The sequence below is a fragment of the Mastigoproctus giganteus genome, chromosome 1 (genome assembly GCF_048544385.1).
Source record: "Mastigoproctus giganteus isolate SK-2022 chromosome 1, ASM4854438v1, whole genome shotgun sequence".
In the NCBI taxonomy this organism is placed as follows: domain Eukaryota; kingdom Metazoa; phylum Arthropoda; class Arachnida; order Uropygi; family Thelyphonidae; genus Mastigoproctus; species Mastigoproctus giganteus.
The window spans coordinates 243848682-243874871 of NC_143575.1; the positions used below are offsets into that span (position 1 = coordinate 243848682).

General features: G+C 38.9%; 1 protein-coding gene across 1 annotated transcript in view; it reads left to right on the forward strand.

Annotated features, from left to right (window-relative positions):
- LOC150091716 (BOS complex subunit NOMO3) overlaps positions 1-24687 on the forward strand; it is a 110637-nt gene extending 85950 nt beyond the window's left edge. The window contains exon 8 of the mRNA XM_090369438.1: positions 24235-24687. Within this exon, the coding sequence (XP_090225564.1) occupies positions 24235-24687 (453 nt within the window). The remainder of the gene's footprint in view (positions 1-24234) is intronic.
- The last annotated feature ends 1503 nt before the right edge of the window (positions 24688-26190 follow it).

Below are 26190 nucleotides of genomic sequence, written 5' to 3' on the forward strand. Positions count from 1 at the left end.
TGCTGAAACTGAATACAACATAATATATATATGGGAACTCCCCGACTTACGTAAGGGTTGCATTCCATGGAAAGCTACACAAGTCGAAATTAACCCCATGCTTGTGCATCACTCACAACTGTTCTCGCTGAATTGATTGAATCAAAAAAAGAAATGTTCGACGAACATGTAAATGGAATTATTTATTGTATTTATTCAACTTTTTATCTCATGTGCAGGAAAAATTCCAAAAGTGTGCAATTTAAGAAAAAATTTCAAAATTATAAAATTACAAAAAAAGAGAGGAGACATGCATAATGTCGGTAAGTTTTACCTCTCGAGCATCATTGCCAGAATCGACATCTTCAGCTGATAAGTATGCCGCTGTGGAGATTTAGAAGGGGTCAGCCACTCAACCTTACGAAGAACATATTAATGGATGACTGGACTGTGGGTTTTTCTTTTCATCGTAGATTTCTTTGTAGCAAGCAAGCATATCATTCACCCCTCTGTTAACTTTAAAGAATCGTTCACTGTCAGGATCCATCTTCTTACACCTCGCCATTCACGAAATGCCATTGCCATCTCTCTGGCGATGAAGCATCTCGGATCCTCGTTTGGTTCATCTTGAACTTCATCAGCATTTTCTTTTACTATCCCTGCCTACAAGTCAATAAGTTCTTCGTTAGATAATTCCTTCTCTTCTTCCTCTATTAACACTCCACATCTTTGGCATCAACCTCCAACTGAAGTAGCTCTGTAATCTTATCTGTAACCTCTTCATATGATTTGTCTTTTTCAAATCCTTCAAAGACTTTTACGTGCCGTGGGCATATTTTCTTCCATGTGCCATTTAAACAACTTCTAGTAATTTATGCCCAGGCCTTATTAATGTTTAAGATGGCATGGTAAATATTGTAAGATTTCCAAAAGTCTCTTAACGTAAAATTTTTCTCATCATCTACTGTAGACAATACCTGATGAAATTGCATAAATAGTATGCTTTTAAATTCGAAATAACACCCCGATTCATAGGTTGGATGAGTGAAGTCGTGTTTGGCAGTAGAAATATGACTCTCACATTCGAATTGAAATCATCTAAATACATAGGATGTCCAGGAGCAAAATCTAATAGAAGCAAAATCTTTAAAGGAACGTTGTTGTCTTTACAATATTTTTCAGCCTCGGGAATGAAGCAGCATTTAAACCAATCCTCAAAGAGAGATATTGTTATCCATGCTCTCTGGTTCAATCAGAAATGCACGGATAGGGCAGCTTTATTGTTGCCCTTAAATGCACAAGGATTTCCAGAATGGTTCACAAGCAGTGGTTTTAATCTGTAATCTTCACCTGCATTAGCTCCAAGCAAGAACGTGGCCCTATCTTTTTGATGCCGTGACACCTGACATTGTATTTTGGCAATGTAAGTTCGATCCGGCATTTTTTTCCAATACAGCACAGTCTTGTCAACGTTAAAAATTTGCTGCATTGAATAGCCGCCTTCATCAATAATTTTTTCCAATACTTCACAATTTCTCTGCAGCTGCAGAATCAGCACTGGCGACTTCGCCGTATACTTTAATGTTGTGGAAACCAGTGCAATGCTTGAACCTATTAAACCACCCATTGCTTGCCATGAACTTGGCTTGGGGTTTGCCGTACTTATCCTTAATATCTTTATAAATATATACATACAATGATAACCCAGTTTAATGTAATATAATAAAATATATAATACAGTCAGTCCTCGTATAACATGTGTTTACACTACACAAATTCGATCATACACGATTTATAAATAGGGGAACGATATCTTATATAATTCGAACCGATTCACTTATGCACGATTCGCCTTTGTGTTTTGGAAATGGCAGTCAAACGCAGAATCACCCCAACCAAATGCAACACGATAGGAAGGAAGAGAAGATTCTGAAAATGTATTTATGTTTTTTATATCAGTGAAGGGGAAACACATTTCACCATAATAACGTAAAAATCAACACAATTCCAGCTATCGGTATAATCGCAAATGCAATTAGATCGAGTTTACTACCAGTTTATAACAGATTCCACTAGCAGGAACGCAACTGGAAATTGTTTTTATTGTTTTATGGTAGTAACCACCAGAAATGTGCTTTAGTAAAATGTGAGCCAGTGAGGTGTTAATAGTGTGTCTCTGCCTTTACGATGTTGTTTATTCAGTTGCTACACGCGCACAGCTTTGTTTACGTGTATCAAGCATGCCTCCTCATTTTGTAATTGTGCTTTATTCCCTAAAAATGAGTAAAATACTTAAAAGGTGTGAAAAGGAAGCGTCCTGGTGAAGACACTACAGATTCAGAGAGAAAAAGAAAAGCAATATCGATGAACAGTGGCGGACTGGGTCAAAAATTGTTACCCTGGAAAATTTATAGTGGCCTCTTACTATGGTTTATGGCCAAAATCACACCGGCCTCCAGCCCACTGGGGTTTCCCCGGTAAGGCTTATTGCCAGTCTGTCGATAGAGAAAAAATTTGAAATTGTGAAACACTTTGAGCGAAATGAAAGACCATGTGATATTGCACGTGCTACAGACCTGAATGAGGCAATGCCGAGAATTACAAAGAATGCAGAGAAAATAAAAACAACTTTCATAGCAGGAACAACTCAAAGTGTAATTAAAATCCATTAGATTAAGACACAAAGAATTGGAAGAGATGGAGCGGCTGCCATCTGTTTGGATAGAAAATCAAACAAAAAACAAATTTGCTTACGATAGAAGCAAAAGCATTAGCAATATTTTATTACATAATAGTCGTAATAAAATACGTAAGTATTTTGTTACGATTATTTATTGTGTTTGGTAATGTTTTGGTTACAAATGTGTGTTCAATATTGGGTGGTCGGCACTTAACCGTATTTTTCCCATAGGGCCTGTTGTTTATATTGCACGATTTTGCATTGCAAGAGAGTTTCTAGGAACACAACTATCGTGCTATACGAGGACTGACTGTAGGTAGCAGTAGCTTTCAAGACTAACGATTCTCTTTTTCAACTGATTTAAATGCAACGGATAAGTGCAATGAGCTGAGAGTGAGGCACGTTATTCATTTTCTATTGTTGTTGCACGGACGTGCACTGTTTTACTCCAGTGTTTATCCAGCATTAAAATGGTTGTCTCTAGGATGGGGTGTAGATGTATGCCTTTGTGGCGGTTTATTGCCTTTGGATTGTTTAATATGTTAAGTGTCTCTAGCCATAGGCCTATAATAGGCACCTGTAGCACACGGGATGGATAACCACATTTGGTTAGGTCTGCCTTCAACTGAAGGCGGGATTCGGTGGGATGTTATACCATCCGCCTACATTCCCTATTATCCAGATGTGTCGGGATGGATCTCCAAAATCCTCAGAAATTACAACATCAAATGCGTGCAGCTACCCTGCAGAAACCTATGTTCACGTGTCTCCAGTGTGAAGACCCCTGTCACACCTCTCTTACGCAGCAATGCAGTATATCGCATCACCTGTAGAGACTGTGACATCTGCTACATAGGAGAAACATCAAGATGTCTCCAAGATTGCCTTACGGAACATGACAGAGCAATCCGGCTTGTTGAAACTGACCAGTCTGCAGTCACGGAACATTTTTGGGCCACCAACCGCGATCTCGATCCCAAACGTGACTTTGAAATAGTAGACCACTCGCGACAGTTTCGCCACCGCCTATGGCTAGAGGCACTTAACATATTAAAATCCAAAGGCGATAAACCGCCACAAAGGCATACGTCTACACCCCATCCTAGAGACAACCATTTTAATGTTGGATAAATACTGGAGTAAAACAGCGCACGTCCATGCAACAACAATAGAAAATGAATAACATGCCTCACTCTCAGCTCATTGCACTTATCCGTTGTATTTAAATCAGTTGAAAAAGAGACTCGTTAGTCTTGAAAACTACTACTACCTATTATATATTTTATTATATTACATTAAACTGGGTTGTCATTGTATGTATATATTTTTAACCATGGACCCCAGCACACCAGGCCCATTTGTTACTATCTTTATAAATGCTTGTTGCTTTTGCTTGAATGGTCATTAGACTCAGGGGTACTTGTTTCTGAATCTGATTTTCCATCCATATTATTAACAACTGTTCCATCTTCGATATAGCATCTGAATGCTGTTTTGTGATCTCTGTTGATCTTAAGTGCATTGATCCTTTGACATGTTCCTTTATATGGGGACTATCCTTTAAAATAGTATTCACTGTTGAAGCAGCGAGATCTTTATAAATGCTTGTTGCTTTTGCTTGAATGGTCATTAGACTCAGGGGTACTTGTTTCTGAATCTGATTTTCCATCCATATTATTAACAACTGTTCCATCTTCGATATAGCATCTGAATGCTGTTTTGTGATCTCTGTTGATCTTAAGTGCATTGATCCTTTGACATGTTCCTTTATATGGGGACTATCCTTTAAAATAGTATTCACTGTTGAAGCAGCGAGACCTAATTCCCTTGCAATAGATGACAAACTTTGTCCTGCTTCGTACTTCTTAATCATTTTCATCTTCATTTCTAAATCAATTTTGTTTCATTTCCTGGCACTACCACCACTCGTACTTTTCATTGGTTGCTTTCCCTTCATCATTGTAATATGTAAATAGGAATGAAGAGAAGTTTCTGAAGATTTCAGTGAAGGGGAACACATTTCACCATAATAGCATAAAAACCCACACAATTGCAGTTATCAGTATTATCGCAAATGCAGTAAGATAGAGTTTACTAGGGCTTTTCTGTTTTGTTTTATGGTAGTGACTGCTCCAGAAATGTGTTTTCGAAAAATATGACAAAGGTGTTCAAAATTGATTCTTATAACGGAACATATAATAACGATGAAAGGGTAGTGCAATTTCCATTATAAAAATGACCTTTTATAGAGATAAATAGCTTAGTAATAGAGCGAAATTGTCAATTTTTTCTTTTTTTCTTTTTTTTCAATTTTTCTTTATAATTTTTATCGCTTTGGGTTTTCCGTACTTACCTTTATCTTTATAAATACTTGTTGCTTTTGCTTGAATGGTCATTAGACTCGGGGGTACTCGCTTCTGAATCTGATTTTCCATCCATATTATTAACAACTGTTCCATCTTCGATATAGCACCTGAATGCTGTTCTGTATTAAAACAAAAATTTTAATTTTATTTTGACAATAATTCTGCTGTGATGTTCACTTATAAAGGTAGTATACAAAAAAAAAAATTGATATTTAAAAGCATTTGTGTACATAGTTTTCAGTTTTTACAAACTTCCAAATTCCTCGAAAAAGTTCATTCCAGGTTGCATTCGTGCTGTCCAGAATAAAGTGTTAAAGATTCTCTGTAACCTGGGTGAGTGAATCATATTAATGCCAGATGTTATGAATGACAGTAGGCAGGAATGCAGTTATATAGCAGTCACAGCATGGATTTATTAAGGGATGATCTTGTCTGGCCAATTTGATTGGATACTGTGATGCAATAACAAAGGAACTGGATGCAAAAAATGATTTATTTTGACATTAGCAGAGGCATATGATGCACATGATGCACAGAAGTAGCTTAGCTTATACAACATCAGCCAAAAAAAAAAAAAAAACCCTTCCCATTTCACCCATCCATTTGTACCAAAAGTTTATCCAATTCTTCCTTTAAATAATTTAATCTGTAAACTTTCACGATGACAGTTGGAAGGTTGTTCCAGCAATCAACCACCTGCTGGCTAAAGGCAAATTTCCGCATATCTATTCTACAACTGTCTTTCCTCAATTTGAATTTATCCCCACCCCTCAGGTTCGTAATCACCAATCTCATTGCCCTTCTCTGTACTCGTTCCACCAGCTCTACATCCTAAAATGAGGCCTTCATGCCAGTGTATGCAGTACTCAAGGTGTGGGCTGACCATTGCCTTATACAAAGGGATAATCACTTCCTTATCCCTGCTAGCAAAATTCCTGTATATCATTGACAAGATCCCCATGAGCTGTACTCTGGCAGCCTCAGAAAACTTCATATCTGACTGGACAGTTATTCCAGGTCTTTTTCATTCTCCACTACCCTGAGTGTAGTACTGCACAGTTGGTACATTACTCTGAGGTTACTGCTACCCATATACTTATATTACATTGTATATCCATAATTGATGCCATCAACTCTGACCAATTATAACTTAATAAACATAAGTGAAATAAAATCCAAATAAAATAAAATAAATAAGTAAAATCGACTGTAAAGTATAGATTAAAATCGTTAAACTTGTACTACTATAAAACTGAATAAAATTACAAGTAAAATAAAATAAATAAGTAAAATCGACGCAACCTCTTGGACGTTGTGTACGTCAGGTTGCAAATTACCCAGATTCTATGGTTTACCTAAAGCCCATAAGGTAGGTGTACCTTTGAAGCCGATTGTATCATTTGTGGGCAGCCTGACGCACGCCCTTTCCAGATTCTTGGCAGGTTTGGTTTCTCCTGTTTTGGGCCAGACTGGCTGGGCAGTGAGGAATAGTCAGGAATTTATACGGTTTGCCTAAGATCAGAACATTGAAGAAGAAGAAATTTTGATATCATTTGGTGTGGTGTCGTTATTCATGTGCATTCCAGTGGATCGGCAAACGGCCTTGGAGGGCGATAATACTTTGAGAGATAGGATGAATTTGAGTGTACAGGACATATGTGAAGGTGTTAGCTTGTGTTTGTCCAGCACCACTATGGTATTTGCAGGTGTGATGTATCAGCAGATCCAGGGTGTAGCTATGAGTTCACCTATTAGAACAATCATTGCTAATTTAGCAATGGAAGAATTTGAGGATAGGATGTTGAGTTCCTCTGGTCCACTACACCTGTGGGTGTGGACGATACGTTCGCTATACTACATAGGGGACGTGGGCCAGAGGTTCTCAATTGGCTTAATAGTGGCTCCCTTCATTTTGGTTCTGCCCAGACTGGAGGTCATAAGAAGAGTGTGTTTAGGGCTTTAATGAGCAGGGCTTGGTCGCACTGCTCTTCCTCAGAGGATAGGGAGGAGGAAATCAAGCAGGTCACAGCTGACCTTGTGAGATGTGGATACCCCCGGAACGTGATTGAAGGTTGTTGTGGACATGGTACTCGGAGGGAGGAGGGGGTAGCTGGCTCCACTGCGTACATTCCCTACTATCCGGGTGTGTCGCAGCCAATAGCCCGCATTTTACAGTCATACCAATTACGTTATGTGCAACTTCCGACCCGGAAGCTGCGCATGGTGATGGCAGCAGTTAAAGACCCTGTTGTGGGAGTTGACAACAGAGCGGTTGTCTATAAAATTCAGTGCCCGGATTGTGGGAGATGTTATGTAAGTGAGACTAAGCGCAGATTACGCAATAGACTGGGGATGCATAGTAGGGTGCTTAGGTTGGCTAATGTCTCGGGGTCGGCCGTGGCGGAACATGCCTGGGAAACCGGGCATGGTATAATAGCTGAAGGAGCTGTAATTACAGATAAGGTAGAAGGTTTCTGGAACTGGAAGTGGCTGGAGAGCCTAAGGATTTGTTCCTTGGGTGATCTTAGTTTGAATGGGGATAAGGGTTGTAGGATTAATGTACTGTTTGAGACCATTATCCTGGATAGGGATGAACGTTTTAAGGTTGTACAGCCCCGTGCCACTTCCGATGCTAACATATGGGAAATGGAGTATGCGTGGGTACCATAGTACATCCTGGGTCTGCTCGGAAGGCTTAGTGCTTTATAATGAATTGTCGATGCAGCACTACTTATGTTGAGGAAGGCAGCAGATGCTGCCGAAGGTTTGTTTTATAGTAGTACGGTTTAATGATTTTAATCTATACTTTACAGTCGATTTTACTTATTTATTTTATTTTATTTGTAATATTATTCAGTTTTATAGTAGTAAGAGTTTAACAATTTTAATCTATACTCTACAGTCGATTTTACTTATTTATTTTATTTTATGTGTATTTTATTTCACTTATGTTTATTAAGTTATAATTGGTCAGAGTTAGTGTTATGGATAGATTTCCTGACCACAGAGGCTTTTTAGTGAATTACATCATATACTTATATTTCAAAAATGCTTTTCATATTGTTCTATATAAAAGACTGCTGCACAAATTTGAGCAGTGTGTCATTAGAGAAAGTTACTGATGCGGATAAAGGAATGGCTGAGTGGAAGAAGACAAGAGTGATTATCAGTGGGCACTGCCCTTCTGGACTAATGTTATTAATGGAATCCTCAGGGTTAATTGCTATGTCCTTTGTTTTTCAGTATTTATTAATGATATTGATGAAGGCTATCAGGTATTTTTTATTTATATAAGGGAGAGTCTGCTGACGAGGCTACTAGAGACGGTTGTGTTCAAAGCTGCTAAGTGGATTTTTCTTATTTATTGATTTGAAATTATTGTTTTTCTAAAACTTTTGATTTAAATTTAGTAGTATAACATTATTTTGTGATTTTCTGATTAATTTGGTGTATTTATTCTTTACTCGGCCTTGTAATTGCATAAAAGTATCGGTGAGAGTTTCTACGTGTTTCAACTACGCTACCGTTCGTAAATTTCCCGCCATTGTGATACGATAGCATTAGTTGAACTTCGTTAGCAGTTAAATTGTACGTTTAAATAAATACATATAACGACTTAGATTACAAACGTAATATAATTCATTATATTTAACATAATTAATAACATAACATAATTAATTATAATTAATTAATAAATTAATAGAATCATGACTCAGACCAGAGCAGCAAAGCAAAAGGCTCAAGCTAATGGAAGTGCTGTGGCTCAGAGCAGAACTGAGGGGGGCAGTTGTCCTCTGACTCACAGCCTTATAAAATGCACTGTTTGCTTGATGTTTGCAGAGCAATCGGGTACGGGACATGATACTGCCATGGGGGATGTCTTTGTGTGTGCGCGCGATGCAAGGAGTGTATCGATATCAGGCAACAACTCGGCGTTCTTGTGGGCCTATATGAGAGCTTGAAGGACAGGGTGGATGCCCTCGAAGAAACTAAATTGAGGGGCCCATCAAGCTCTCAGCTGCCCACATCAACGCCAGAGCTTGCACTTGGGCATTGCGTGACACAGAGGCAACCCCCAAGGCAGAATGCGCTGGTCCCGAAGGAACTAGTAGTTGTTGGTGACTCTATTGTCAGGGAAACGGGGAACATGCTTTGTAAAAAAGATAGGTGGAACAGGAACAGGGTATGTCTGCCAGGGGCAAAGGTTGATGACGTTGTAGAGCGAATATCATCTTTTAAGGGCACAAAAGGTGATATATTTGTACACGTTGGCACTAATAATATTAAGAGTAGGAGACCGGCAGAATTACTTAACAAGTACAGGTCACTGCTGAACAAAAGCCGAGAATTAGGGTTGAATTTGAAAGTGACTGCAATTCTGCCCAGACACGATAGGAGGGAGTATATGATGAGAGCCTTGTCGATCAGTTCGGCCCTGGAAAGATTGTGCAAGGCTCAAGGGGTAGAATTTTTTTCAGCATGGACTGTACTTGTTAACAGGAGAGATCGCTTCTACAGGGATGGGATACACTTAAATAGAAAGGGTGCAAGAATATTTGCTGATGCTATCGAGGCAGTGTTAGGTGGGTCGGAAAACTGCTAGCTTGGGGGGAGACAAAGACCAATAGATTGACAGTAGCCACTGGCAGAGGTGAAAGAGATTCTTGCACTGCTTCTATTAGAATGAGCAGAAGCCTGAAAAACAAGATGCATGGTATTTCAGAGACTGCTGGGAGCCATTGCGGTACAAGTAAACACATGGGTTGTGTTAGGGTAGCTAAGAATAGAAACAGGTGCAGGTATACTTGTGTGTACACCAATGCTAGGAGTTTAGTAAATAAATTTGATGAATTTGAGGTATTGCTCAAAACATCAAAGGCAGATATTGTTGGGATATCAGAGACGTGGTGTCACACAGATATAAGGGATGCAGAACTGCAATTTGGGGAGTACAACGTCTACAGAAAGGATAGACAGGATAGGAAGGGGGGAGGGGTTATGATATTAGTTAAGAAACACATAAAATCCAAGGAAGTGAAGCCAGTCGACATCGCTGGACAGTGCAGTGTCGAGTCAGTTTGGTGTGACATAAGCATTGGGAGATCAAAATTGAGAGTAGGAGGGTGCTATAGGCCTAATGACTCTGATGAGTATAATAAGGAACTGTACAGGGAAATAGAGTGGGCCAGTAAATCAGAGAGTCTTATAATGGGAGATTTTAATTTCCCAGATATTGCAGTTTACAGAATCTGCAGATAAATGAACCACTAGGTGGCAGTGATCACAGTGTGCTGAAGTGGGATTTACTCAAAGAGGTAACTACCATTAGGGGTAAAGGGAAGGGTTATTGCTTCCGTAAAGGCGACTATGATGGACTGAGACAGTATTTAAATTCTATACAGTGGGACCAACTGATGATGTTACCAACAGAAAATTCAAAATGGGAAGCATTCAAAGAACTTATCTTGGAAGCTACTAGGCTTTACATACCAACTAAGAAATATTGTTCAAGGTTTAGGCCAAAATGGATGTCAGATGAACTAATGAGGCATATGGCAGAGAAGAAAAATGCATGGGATACTTACAAATTAACACATGACACAGAAGCCTATGATAGATACAAGCTGATATGCAACCAAGTTACAAAGGAGGTTAGGCAGGCGAAGGCAGATTACGAGAAATCCTTGGCAAGGGATGCAAATAAAAACAGCAAAGAGTTCTTTACTTATGTAAACTCTAGAAGGAAGGGGATGAATCAGATTGGTCCACTTGATATTGATGGGTCAACTGTTGATGATCCTGCTCAGGTAGCTAACAAACTAAATGAATATTTTGCATCGACATTCACACATGAGGAGTTATTCAGCAAGTGGAATGCCAGAGGTGTATTCAACTCTAGCAGTAAGCTACAGAATCTTGAAATAACTGGGAGTAAAGTGGAGGATAAACTGTTGAAGATAAACACAAGAAAGGCACCCGGGGTGGATGGGATCTATCCAGTTATATTAAAGGAGGCAGCAAAGGAAGTAAGCAAACCCTTAGCCATAATTATGAGAGCTTCCTTGGACTCAGGGGAGGTACCCATAGACTGGAAATGTGCAAATGTCACCCCAATTCACAAAGGAGGATCAAAGGCTGACACAAGTAATTATAGACCTGTGAGCTTAACTTCTGTTCCAGGAAAATTAATGGAGGCACTGGTTAAAGAAGCACTGCAGGATCATTTAGAGAAGACTTCAGTTATAGCTCAGACACAGCATGGTTTTGTTAAGGGGAAGTCTTGCCTGACCAATTTGATTGGATACTATGATGCAGTCACAAAAGAACTGGATGCAGGGAATAACTTTGATATTATATACTTGGATCTTAGAAAGGCTTTTGATACTGTTGCACATGGAAGACTGCTACACAAATTGGAGCAGTGTGACATTGGAGGCAAATTGCTGCTATGGATAAAGGGGTGGTTGAGGGGGAGAAGACAGAGAGTGGTAATCAATGGACACTGCTCATCGTGGACTAATGTTATTAGTGGAGTCCCTCAGGGCTCAGTGTTGGGTCTATTATTGTTTTCTGTATTTATAAATGATATTGATGATGGTATATCAAGCTTAATGTCCAAGTTTGCAGACGATACAAAGGTTGGCAGGGTTGTCAAGGACACTACTGACACTATGCTGCTGCAACAGGATCTGGAAAGGTTGAGCAGATGGGCTGAGAGGTGGCAAATGAAGTTTAACATTGACAAATGTAAAGTACTACACATGGGAAACAGCAACCCCAGAGCAACGTATCAACTCTGTGGTACTACACTGACAGTGGTAGAGAATGAAAGGGACTTGGGGGTGGTTGTGCAGGCAGATATGAAGTTCTCTGAGCAGTGCAGACGGGCTGCAAGAGTAGCTCATGGAGTATTGTCAATGATATACAGGAATTTTTCCAGCAGGGATAAGGAGGTGATTATTCCATTGTATAAGGCAATGGTCAGGCCACACCTAGAGTACTGTATACAGGTCTGGAGGCCTCATTTCAAGAAGGATGTAGAGCTGCTGGAACGAGTACAGAGAAGGGCAACAAGATTAGTGAATGGAACAAAGGGGTGCTCTTACGAAGAAAGGCTTAAGTTTTGCAAATTACAGTGTCTGGAGACTGGGCACCAGCGAGGTGATCTGATAGAGGTGTATAAAGCCTTGAATGGTTTAAGCATGCTCAATGCTGATGGGATTCTTCCTCAAGCTCAGAAAAATCACCTGAGAGGGCATAAATTCAAATTGAGGAAAGACAGATGTAGGATAGACGTGCGGAAATTTGCCTTTAGCCAGCGGGTGGTTGGTTGGTGGAACAGACTTCCATCCCTTGTGGTGGAGGTTGATAGCCTAAATAAGTTTAAGGCTCAGCTGGACAGGTATTTTGAACGAACAGAGGGGTGAAGTGGAAGTGGTTTTTTTTTTTTTTTTTTTTTTTTCTTTTTTTTTGGCTGATGCTGCATAAGCTTGCTTTCTTGCATCAAATGCCTCTACTAATGCTAACTAATGCTAATATGGCAGTAAGATAGCTGCGAACATACCATGTATCAAACATGAGGCCTTTTGCTTATATTCAGCTTTGGGAGCATCCGTTTTCGCCATCCAATAATAATCAGCTAACATGGTGGCACTCCATTTGATTTTGTATGTTTGTTCCTTCGCTGCGATGTCTTGATGGAAGCGCTTACTGTGTTCGTCGCTGATGGTAACACAGTTTGGCGGGAGAAATTCAGGTGCGAGTGCAAGAAATGCATCTTCAATGACATGTTGCATCCCAGTTTTTTGTAAGAAGTAATGAGATCTTCCACAAGCTGTGTGTAGTTGCCGGCTTTTAACATTTTCTAGAAATCCAGTCAAAACATTTTGAAAAGCTTTCCACACTGATTTCTCACCATCACTAAGGACACATTCAAACTGTTCATCTTTGAAAAGTTGCCTTATTTGTGGACCTATGAAAATGCCTGCCTTAATCTTCTCTGTACTGAGTCTTGGGAATTTCCCTTGCAAGTATGTGAAGGCGGGACTGTTCACTTCCAAAGCCTTCACGAAATTTTTATGATCCACAGTTTGATGTGGAGTGGTGGAAGCAAAACTTTATTTGGATCTACCAGAGGTTTAAATGCTACGTTCCTCATTCCAGGTGTTAATCATTTTTGTTGAGGCTAACTCCTCTTCTCTTTGTGCATATCCTTGGAATGACTATCCCACTTGCAGAGAAAGCAACAGTACTTAGTGTAACCCTTTTGTAAGCCTAAAAAAATGGCAATTACCTTTAAATCACCACGTCTGCTACTCATACTTCCAAGAGTGTACACCTAAGAGGATGTTCTCCACGTCTGTTTCTTTTTGTAGCCTGCATACGCAACAGGTATTGAAGGCAACATATTTCCATTGTGTAACAACATAGCCTTAAGGCTAACCTTAGAAGCATATATAAATAGTCGCCATTCTTCAGGAATATGCCTCATGTTCATTGCTGCCATTAGACCATCAACATCCTTACAAACAGAGTTGATCTTCTGTTTGATAAAATTTATCATAGTCTTTATTTCTAGTATGAAAGTTTGTCACTTTCACAGAATGATCTACAAGATTTCACTGTTGGAGCCTCAAGGCCGAAAGCTCTGCCTTATTCTTCAGCAGTTCGAGATCCTTGATGAGGTTGTTTAGCTCACTTTCTGTGATCTTATGTGGTTCAGAAGGGTAAAGGTTTGGACAAAATGGTGGATCCCTTGATGTAGACAGCTGTTGTACTTTGTGTATATCAAGTTGGTGTTCACCAGTGTCTTCATCAGAGTGTACAGAAAAATGGTCAGGTGGTTCAGGAATAGGTAGTACTTCACCGTGAGGCACGTAACGAATTGCAGATGGTATATTTGGGTACATCACTGTTCACTTTTTCTTCATTGTCATCCCTTTTCTAATAGGTGCCATACAGAAATAAGTCTGTGACATGATTTGTTGACTCCCTCCATATCGTGGGCACTGAAAGGCATAAAACACCCCTTTCAATTCTCCCATGTGTTGAGTTTTGATACAGATAGTGCAGCATATGTGTAGAGCCCAGTTCTTGTCCTCATCACCTACTTTACACCCAAAGTACGAGAAGTAGGCCTTTTTTATGGCCTATACGCTAATGTGAGATCCCAACTGTAATTCGAAAAGAAGAGCTGATCAACAAATTTTAATGTGATTTTCGTGTTCAGCAGCATAAAATTAGTCAAGATCGGGTATTTTTGTTTTCATAACATTTTTCGTGTTGACCAGTGTAATCGGTGTAGTGCTGCAACGAGATCTAGATAAATTAGGAAATTGAAATTTAACATTTACAAATGCAAGGTACTTCATATGGGTAGAGTAATCCCAGATTAATGTACTGGGGTACCACACTCAGGGTAGTGGTGAATAGAAAGATCTGGGAGTTGTGCAGTCAGATATGAAGTTCTCTGAGCAGTGCAGATAGGTTGCCAGGTATGGTTTTCAGATATGGACAGCACATGGGTTTTGTCAATGATATACAGGAATTTTTCCAGTAGGAATGAAGAGGTAATTATCCCATTATATAAGGTAATTATAAGGCCACATCTTGAATGTGGCATACAGGTTTAGAAGCCTTATTTTAGGTAGGACTAATATTGATTGTTTGGATCTGTTCAAATGGGTTTAGAGATGGTAACGAAAGAGCACTCTTACCAAGAAAGGCTTCATTTCTACAAATTGTAATATACATAAACTAGACAACTGTGTGGAGATCTAGTTGAGGTGTTTAAGTCTTTGAATGGATTGAGTAAACTAAATGCTGATGACATCCTTCCTCTTGTTCAGAAAACACACATAAGGGGAGTATAAATTTAAATTGGAAAAGGATGGTTGCAGATTAGATATATGGAAATTCGCTTTCAGCTAGAAAATGATTGTTTGAAATAAACTTACACCTGGTGTTGTGGAAGTGTGTAGTTTGAATAAATTTATAAAAGGTTGACCAAGGGATGGGGAAATGAAGTAGGTTTTTTTTTATATATATATATATATATATATAGTTGATTCTCTATAAGCTTGTTTCTGTGCATCATTTTATCAGTACTAATATTACACAAAAAAATGCCTATATTTTATTTCCCTTTTTATGAATTGATACTAAATATATTTTTATGGAATGCTAATAAAGCCATTTGCCCCAAGAATTACCCAAATCATTTCATGTGCTATGGGGAATGGGCAGGATCTCATAGACTTACAGAGAGGTATGATTGTCAGTGCACATTATCAGATACTATAGCTAAGAGAATGGCTACATTTGTTATCAACTGTCCAAAGACTTGTCATTTGAATCACTAACAAATAAAACAATACAAAAAAAAACACACCTGGAAAACTTTTGCAGACAGGTGAAACTGCAGCTGAAAATGTGATATTGTGGATTGAGATGCTTAATTTCTGGAGTGGATTATGAAGTGTAATTGCCACTAAGTAATGGAAAAGTAAGCCTCTGCATTTAATGCGAGGCTTACATTTCCATAAGGCATCAATTTCCACACCGTGTAGAGGCTTACAAAGAATACGCTGTGGAGTAGAAGACCTTCACAGAAGCAAATCTTTGACATCAACCAGAAAATGCATCTGCATTTTTTGGTTTTATCCATTCTTTGTGTTCTACCAAAACAGAAAGGATGGGCACATTACAGATCTGTAGACAGGTCATGTTGCCAAATTTGCATTACTAAATCATTCTCATATAAATTCAAGTTTTTATTCCGTGTTATAATTTCATAGGTAATCAAAGCCTTTGCATTTCCAATAAATGCTAATACTGTTATAGATATATATAAAAAAAGCATATCATAACACCTAATGAAGATGATCTTTCTTATGCAAATTTGAGCCATAATGATTGGGGTATATCATAGATTGAATATAATGCCATTTTTATGATTATATAAGCTGATGATTTTTTTTATTATTTTTTTTTTTTTACAAAATATCTAAATTTTTCATGATTGAGGTATATAATAAGAGAATAATAATACCAAGTAAAGTACATGAAGGGAATAATAATGTATATTGCAACATATTTCAGGCGCCTCCATAGCCAGGTGGGAAGGAGCAGCAGCAGTGCGTAACACACTCTTCTTGATTAGACTGGGGTTCGAGCCCGTCACCACCAAATACGGAGGATGCGGAAAGGTCAGGGAATGACCACCGCATATAGTAGTAGTAGTAGTAGTAGTAGTAGTAGTGGCACATGATGCAAGAAAGCAAGTGTAGAAGCTTATGCAGCATCAGCCAAAAAAAAAAAAAAAAAAAAAAAAATATCACACCATTCCCTCCAAATGCCTGTCCAGTTCCTCCTTAAATTTATTTAACCTATCAACTTCCACAACGACAGATGGAAGTTTGTTCCAGCAATTAACCACCCGCTGGCTAAAGGCAAATTTCCGCACATCTATTCTACATCTGTCCTTTCTTAATTTGAACTTATGTCCCCGTAGGTTGGTAATCTGAACAAGTGGAAGGATCCCATCAGAATTCAGCGTGCTCAACCCATTCAAGGCCTTATAGACCTCAATCAGATCACCGCGCAGGTGCCTAGTCTCCAGCCACTGCAATTTGCAGAACTTAAGCCTCTCTTGGTAAGAGAATCCCTTCATTCCCCTCACCAATCGTGTTGCTCTTCTCTGTACACGCTCAAGCAAATCTACATCCTTCCTAAAATGAGGCCTCCAGACCTGTACGCAGTACTCAAGGCGTGGCCTGACCATTGCCTTATACAGAGGGACAATCACCTCCTTTTCCCTGCTAGCAAAATTCCTATATATCATTGACAAAACCCCATGACCCGCCCTAGCAGCCTGTCTGCACTGCTCAGAAAACTTCATATCTGACTGCACAATTACTCCCAGGTCTTTTTCATTTTCTACCACCTTAAGTGTAGTACCACACAGTTGGTACGTTTCTCTGGGGTTACTTCTACCCATATGCAGTACTTTGCATTTGTCAAGGTTGAACTTCAGTTGCCACTTCTTAGCCCATCTGCCCAAATTATCTAGATCCTGTTGCAGTAGCACACTGCCATTACTGTCATTAACAACCCTGCCAACCTTTGTGTCATCTGCAAACTTCGACATTAAGCCTGATATACCTTCATCAATATCATTGATAAATACACAAAACAACAGTGGACCCAACACCGAACCCTGTGGGACTCCACTAATAACATTAGTCCACAAAGAGCAGCACCCATTGATTACCACCCTCTGTCTTCTCGCACTTAACCATCCTTTTATCCATTGTAGCAACTTAACCTTAATACCATTCTGCTCCAATTTGTACAATAGTCTTCCATGCGCAACAGTGTCAAAAGCTTTCCTGAAATCCAAGTATATGATATCAAAATTATTTTTTGCCTCCAGTTCCTTTGTGACCACATCATAATAACCAATCAAATTTGTCAGACAAGACTTTCCCTTAACAAACCCATGCTGTGTTTGAATTATTGCTGCAGTCTTGTCTAGATGATCCTGCAATGCATCTTTAACCAGCGACTCCATTAATTTACCCGGAACAGAAGTTAAACTAACTGGTCTGTAATTACTCGTGTCACCCTTCGATCCACCTTTGTGAATTGGGGACACATTTGCACATCTCCAGTCCGTGGGAACCTCCCCTGAGTCCAAGGATGCTCTCATAATTATGGCTAAGGGTTTGCTTAGTTGCTTTGCCACCTCCTTTAAAATAACTGGATAGATCCCATCCACCCCAGGTGCCTTTCTTATGTTTAACTTCAACAATTTCTCCTCCACTTTGCTCTCAGTTATTACAAAATCATTAAGTATCTTGCTACAATTTGATAACCTTCTTCCATTTTCAAATTGTAATAATTCCTCACGTGTGAATGTAGATGCAAAATACTCATTCAGTTTGATTGCTATCTGAGCAGGATCATCAACAGTCGAACCATCGATGTCAAGTGGACCAATCATATTCAGCCCCTTCCTTTTAGAGTTTATATAAGTAAAGAAATCCTTGCTGTTTTTCTTAGCATCTTTTGCCAAAGATTTCTCGTAATCCGCCTTCGCCTGCCGAACCTCCTTTGTGACCTGATTACAGACTAGCTTATATCTGCCACAGGCTTCTGCGTCACCTGATAATTTATATGCATCCCATGCATTTTTCTTCTCTGTCACGAGTCTCATTAGTTCATTTGATAACCATTTAGGCCTAAACCTTGAACGATATTTCTTAATCGGTATATAAAGTCTAGTAGCTACCACGATTAATTCTTTGAATGCTTCCCACTTAGAATTTACTGTTTGTAACATCGTCAGTTGATCCCACTGTACAGAATTTAAAAACTGTCTGAGACCACTGTACTCCCCTTTACGGAAGCAAAAACCCTTTCCTTTACCCCTGACGGTAGTTACCTCTTTGAGTAAATCCCGCTTCAGCACACTGTGATCACTGCCAACTAGTGGTTCCTTTATCTGCAAATTCTTAATACACGAATGATCACTGCTGATAACCAGATCAAGAGTGTTACTTTCTCTGGTTGCCTCTCGAACATGCCTCCGCAGAAAACAATCATCCAATAAATCCACAAAAGTCTGACTAGTGTGTGAGTGACCAACCCACAAGTTCCAGTCAATATCTGGGAAGTTAAAATCCCCCATTATAAGACATTCTGATTTACTGGCCCACTCTATTTCTCTGTACAATTGTTCATTGTACTCATTCAAGTCAGTAGGCCTATAACACACTCCTACTCTTATTTTTCCTTTCGCAGTGCTTATCTCATACCAAATTGACTCAACAGAGCACTGTTCATCTATATTAACTGGGTGCACTTCCTTTGATTTTATGTTTTTCTTAATTAACAGCATAACACCCCCTCCCTTTCTGTCCTCTCTATCCTTTCTGTACACATTGTACTCCCCAAATTCCAGTTCTGCATTCCTTATATCTTTGTGACACCACGTCTCTGCTATCCCAACAATATCCGCCTTTGATGTCTTGACCAACACTTCAAATTCATCAAATTTATTTACTATGCTTCTAGCATTGGTATACATGCAAGCATACATGCTCCTATGCCTATTCCTTGTTACCCTAACACATCCCATATACCCAACTATTCCATGATGACTGCCATCCGTCCCTGAAACCCCCAACACCCCTCACTCCAGGTCGCTTCTTATTCTAATAGAAGTTGTGCAAGAATCACCTTCACCTCTGCCTGCGGTTACTGTTAAACTATTAGTCTTTGTATCCTCCCAGACTAGCAGTTTTCCGACCCACCTAACACTGCCTCGATAGCATCAGCAAATATTCTTGCACCCTTTCTATTTAAGTGTATCCCATCCCTGTAGAAGCAATCTCTCCTGTTAACAAGTACAGTCCAGGCTGAAAAAAATTCTACCCCTTGAGCCTTGCACAATCTTTCCAGGGCCGAATTGATCGACAAGGCTCTCATCATATACTCCCTCCTATCGTGTCTGGGCAGAATTGCAGACACTTTCAAATTCAACCCTATTTCACGGCTTTTTTTCAACAGTGACCTGTACTTGTTGAGTAATTCCGCCGGTCTCCTACTCTTAATATCATTAGTGCCAACGTGTACAACTATATCACCTTTTGTGCCCTTGAAAGATGATATCCGCTCTACAACGTCATCAACCTTTGCCCCTGGCAGACATACCCTGGTCCTGTTCCACCTATCCTTTTTACATAGCATGTTCCCCGTTTCCCTGACAATCGAGTCACCAACAACTACTAGTTCCTGTGGACCAGAGCATTCTGCCTTAGGGGTTGCCGCTGTGTTGCGTGATGACCAAGTGCAAGCTCTGGCGTTGATGTGGGCAGCCGAGAGCCTGATGGGCCCCTCAATTTAGATCTTTTGAGGGCATCCACCCTGTCCTTCAAACTCTCATATAGGCCCATAACAACGCTGAGTTGTCGCCTGATTTCCTTACACTCCTTACATCGCGCACACACAAAGACATCCCCCATGGCAATATCATGTTCCGTTCCAGAGAGTTCGGCAAACATTTCACAAGTTGCACATTTTTTTAGGCTGTGATGCGTTGGAGAATTGCCCCCCTCAGTTCTCCCCCAAGTCACAGCACTCCTGCCACTTTGTGCCCGTTGCTTTGCTGCTCTAGTCTGGGGCATGGTAGTTTAAATTAATAAAATCAATAAATTAAATGTCAATAGTATTTGAATAGAAACTATTAAATAGAAACAGTGAAGCGTATTACTATATAATTATGTGTTAGAGCTACCTAGCTACCTCAATTAAAAAATTTGAATTCCCTACCACTATATCCAAAAACAATGGCTACAAAAATGGAACGAAATAACGGTTTTACCTATCGTAAGTAAAATCCACAAAAACTCTTTATCTAAATTAAAAATAAAAAATAACCAGCGTAACTATAACTATATGACTATGTATTAAGTACAATATAAAATAACAATCATGTAAATAAAAGGCAAACACTTATCGTTTTTGCGGAGCCTGTAACTGACAGCTGTAACTTTTAAAGAGATTCAGCCCTCCTACTCTTAATATCATTATATCCTCGAGCAATATGGCCTTAGTTGCTAATGCTCCTAAAAACCAAATAACAAACAAGCAACATATTTCAGATATTGACTAGAACTTGTGGGTTGTTCACTCATGCAGTAGCAAGACTTTTGTGCTGGTTATCAGCAGTGATTATTCATGCATTAAGAATCTGCAGATAAAAGAACTGCTAGGTGGCAGTGGTCGAGGCTGTTGATATGGGATTTACTTAAAGATGTAACTACCATCAAGAGTAAAGGAAAGGGTTTTTGCTGTCATAAATGTCACTGCAGTGGGACCAACTGATGACATTACCACCAGCAGATTCTAAATGGGAAGCATTCAAAGAAATAATCATGCTACTAGACTTTTCATACTAACTAAGAAATACATGGTTAAATGAATGTCAAATGAATTAATGAGACTTGGAACAGGGAAGAAAATGGAATTACATGGAATTCATGTAAATTATCAGATGATACAAAACCCTTATAGCAGGTACAAACTAGTCTGCAATCAAGTCCCAAAGTAGGTTAGGCAGAATAAGGCAGATTATGAAAAGTCCTTGTCAAAGGATGCAAAACAAAACAAACACTTTACTTATGTAAACACTAGAAGGAAGGGGATGAATCACATGGCCCACTTGATATCGATGGTTCCACTGTTGATAATGGTGCTCAGGTTGCTGACAAACTGAATAAGTATTTTTCATTTACATTCGCACATTAGGAATTCTTTAGGGAAATGGATGCCAGAAGTTTATCAAACTCTAACAGGGAGCTAAATGAATTTTTAATAACTGAGAGGAAAGTGAAAAAGAAATTTTTGAAGATAAACATAAGAAAGGCACCAGTGGTGGATGGGATCTATTCAGTTATTTAAGAGTGGCAGCAAAGGAGGTAAGTAAACTCCTAGCCATAATTATGAGAACATCTTTGAATTCAGAAGAAGTACCTATAAACTGGAGATGTGCAGATGTATCCTGAATTCAGAAAGAAAGATCAAAGAGTGACATCAGTAATTACAGACCTGTTAGCTTAACTTCTGTTCCAGGAATATGATGGAGTCTATGGTTAAAGCAGTAATGCAGGATCATATAAGCAGGAGTGCAGTTCTACACTTCAATCACAGCATAGGTTTGTTAAGAGGAAACCTTGTCTGACAGATTTGATTGGATACTATGATGGAGTCACAAAGGAACTGGATACAAAAAATAATTTTGGCATAATGTACAAAGGGTACTAGGAAAGTTTTGCAATATGACGCAACAATGAATCACAGGAAGCTGCTTGTTGCTGCATGTTGAGACATGTTCATACGTGCATAGTAGCCGCCGCGCCAAGTCGATGGGCTCAGTTATTCATTAGTAGTGAGAGTGTAAAGTGCTTGCGATGGCATCGTGGTCACAAAATGAGATAAGGACAGTTCTGCGGTATAATTTCGTGTGCGGTTTAACCATAGACCAGTGCTTAGAAGAAATGACTCTTGCACTAGATGATGATTGTCCACATCGTACAACGATGTTCAGGTGGTATAGAGAATTCCAAAGGGGAAATTTCACTCTGGAGGATTCTGAGAGGCCAGGAAGGCCACGAACGTCAGTTACGGAGGCAAACGTTACTGCTGTGAGGAAAATGCTTGACGAAAACAGGCGAGTGACCTACCAACAGATAGAGGATACTTTGGGCCTAAATGCACCAGCAATTCGTTCGATTCTGCAAGATCATTTGCACGTGAAGAAACTTTGTTCTCTCTGGGTGCCGTATCAACTGACTGAAGAGCAGATGACACGACGTGTGACTTGGTGCCGGGAGATGTTAAAAAAGTTTGATAAGGGACAATCTCGGTATGTGAACAACATCATGACAGGTGACGAGACTTGGCTGTACTATTACGATCTGCCGACCAAGGCTCAAAACAAAGTTTGGGTCTTTGATGATGACGACACACCCGTAATTGTCAGAAAATCCCGATCTGTAAAGAAGAAAATGATAGCTGTATTTTTCAAATCGAGTGGAATTGTGGAACATGTCGTTTTGGACACGCAGAAGACAGTCACAGCTAAGTGGTATACTGAACAATGCCTACCTAAAGTCATTGGATCTATGAAGAACCTGCGGCCAAAGTCAAGAATGGACACCTGGTACCTCCATCACGATAATGCTCCAGCTCACTGCGCCAAAGCCTGCACCGAATATTTGACCACGACAGGACTGAAACTTCTCGAGCACCCTCCCTACAGACCAGACCTTGCTCCCTGCGACTTTGCACTGTTCCCGCCATGTGAAAATGAAGCTAAAAGGGAGGCGGTTTTCCAGTGATGAGTACCTTCTACAGGCTTGGGACAACGAGTGTGCTTTACTCCCTAGTGAAACTTGGCAGAACTGGTTTAAAGATTGGTTTCGGAGGATGGCGAGGTGTATTGAATGTAGAGGAAATTACTTTGAAAAAATTAAATAAACAAAGCTGTATTGCAAAACTTTCCTACTACCCTTTGTACTTGGATTTCAGGAAACTTTTTGATGCTCTTGCACAAAAAAATTGCCGTACAAATTAGAGCAAATTAAGGCCAAGTTTCTGCTATAGATAAAGAGATGGTTGAGTAGGAGAATACAGAGTGGTTATCAATAAACAATGCTTTGTGGACTATCATAAGTAGAGCTGCATGTGGTTTACTGCTCGGTCCATTGTTGTTTTTTATGTTTATTAACAATATTGATGAAGGTATATCAGGCTTAATGTCTGAATTTGCAGATGATACAAAGGTTAGCAGGGTGGTTAGTGACTAATCTGGTTAAGCTACTTCAACAAGATCTAGAAAAATTAGGCAGATATGCTGAAAAATGGCAATTGATGTTTAACGTTGACAAATGCAGGGTAATACATATGGGTAACATTAATCCCAGAGTAATGTACCAATTGTGTGGTACTGCATTCAGGTTAGTGGAAAATGAAAGAGACCTTAGGGTAGTTGCACAGTTGGATATGAAGCTCTCTAAACAGTGGAGACAGGCTGCCGTGACAGCTCATGGGATTTTGTCAATGATATACAGAAATTTTGCTAGCCAGGATAAGGAGGTGATTATCCCATTATATGAGGCAATGATCAGGCCACATCTTGAGTAGTACTGCATCCAGGTCTTAGAGGCCTTATTTTAGGAATGATGTAAAGCTCCTGGAACGGTACTGAGAAAAGCTTCAGTTCTACAAGTTGCAGCATCTGGAGACTAGCCATCTGTGGAGTAATCTGGTTATTTGTTTAAGGCTTTTGAATGGATTGAGCAAGCTCAATGCTGATGGCATTCTTCCTCTTGCTCAGACCACACACGAGGGGGCATAAATTCAAATTGTCGAAGAAGGATGGTTGCAGGATAGAATTGTGAAAGTTTGCCTTTAACCAGCTGGAACAAACTTCCATCTGTTGTTGTGGAAATGGATAGGTTGAATAAATTCGAGGAAGAATGACACACCATTGTAGGGGATGGATGGATTTTTTTTTATTAATTCTGTATAAGCTTGCTTTCTTACATGATATGCTAATATAATTTTGCACTTAAAATTTTACAAAATATAAATTAAAAATAACAAACTGGGTTTCATCAAATAATTTTTTTTTTTTTTTTATAGGTTCGCCTTTTCAGAGAAGATAGTCCTGACCAAGCTATTCATACCTTAGCACTAGGACAGAATAGTTTCTTTCATTTACCAACATTACCAGTTGACAATAAAACTTATATTTTAAGGCTGGATAGCTCTCTTCCAAGCAGTTCTTATTTTTTGGAATCTCCTATTGTGTCATTTCGATCAAACACTTCATATCATCATTTCACTTTTCATTTTCATCCACAGCCAAGGGCAGTGGATCAGGAAATGACACAGGGATCACTCCTTGCCCTTCCTTTAACTCTGGTTATAGGAGCACTGTTATATAACTATTCTAAAGTCCTCCCATTGCTCACACAATTTTTTGATGTTATACAAGCAGTACTAAATCCTGGCAGAAGTTCTAGTTCAACAGAAGGAATACCAACCGAAACTGTAAGTGGGCGACGTAAAACAAAGCCTCGAAAAATCCAGTGATAGTTATGAATAGTAGGTATTTCAAAATTAGAATGTAACATACTAATTAGGGAATTTATTATATACAGAAATGTAATCAAGCGTTTAAAAAGTTTGCAGAATTCTCGGTGAATGGATGATTTACCTTCTTGCCTTTTAATTGATGAGAAATAATTTTTCTCTATTCGAAGATGTTATTGCAAATTGATGATTCAGATTTATTCTTAGTTGAATATTTTTTTAAATTAATTATACATGCATCTACTTATTATTTTTGCTTCACTTTAATATATGCATAAAAATAGTCGTGTGAGTTTTTATGCTGACATTTCAAGAACATCAAAAAGGTTACACAAAGTGATAATAGGAGTCGTTATTCTGTGTTTGCTGAATCAAAATTATTTTAATTTTTTTGAAATTGTTGTTATATTTCGTTTTTTTTTTTTTTTTTATTTGATGCTTTACCTTGCTAAATTGGTGTTTGTCACTTTTTTTTTTACAGCATGCTGGTTTTTCTTTTTTTCTTTTTTTTTTATATAAAATCAATGATTTTTATAGTAAAAGGAACACTGCAGGATCATTAAACATGTCCTACAATAATCTTTAATTCCATTTATTGTTCTGAATTGTTCCCCCCATGTTATATAGGTACGGTTTAAAATGCCATACATAAAGTCCAGAACAAATACTATTATAGCTTACTCCTGAAATAATTTAGAATTAAGAATTAAAGAAATATCAAAAAGTGGGCATTGTGGGGGGGGGGGACAAGAAATTGTTCATAACTAAATACAGGGGACCTCCACTTTACACGGTTAATGTAGCCCGTGAAGATGATGTGTTAAGTGAAAACGTGTTAATCATATATAATAACCAATGTAAAATACTGTAATTCATCCAATGGGCTTTCAAAATCGTTACTAATTTTTTTTTAAATAACTGGTTTTACTGTCAGTATAACTAAAGGGGAACAAAGATGTTTGAAACAATTCAGTTTATTATGTGGTTTATATACGTAGTTTACTTCCATAATAAATATTTATCCAAAATAGTTTGCATGCTTTTGTTTTTCTTTTCTCTGCATACATCTCACTATAGCAACTCAAATCATTGTCTATGTTTTGGCAGACTTGCATGCTGCGATTGAGGTTAGGGTTGAAATCCATAAGTTGTTTTAAAATTTCAGCAGTGTGAAACAATTCTTGGAATTCCTTTAAAGTGATCTCCTTCATTGGTGCATTTTCATCCTCTTTGCAGTTGTTGTCTTCATACACCCGTTGCTGATCAATATTAAGGAGGTCATTATTGCTGAATTCTTCAGAATGCGAGTCTAATAATTCCCAAACATTTGTGGTGTCTACTTCATTAAAGCCTAGTTCTCACTATTTCTTCAACAACAGAAGTTACTTTCTGACTGAAGCCTGCGAAATCATTTTCACAATGAGGCAGATTTTTCCACACCGCTCTCATGTTGCTTGATGTCACTCGATGCCATTACTCATGAATATTTTCAATTGCTATAAT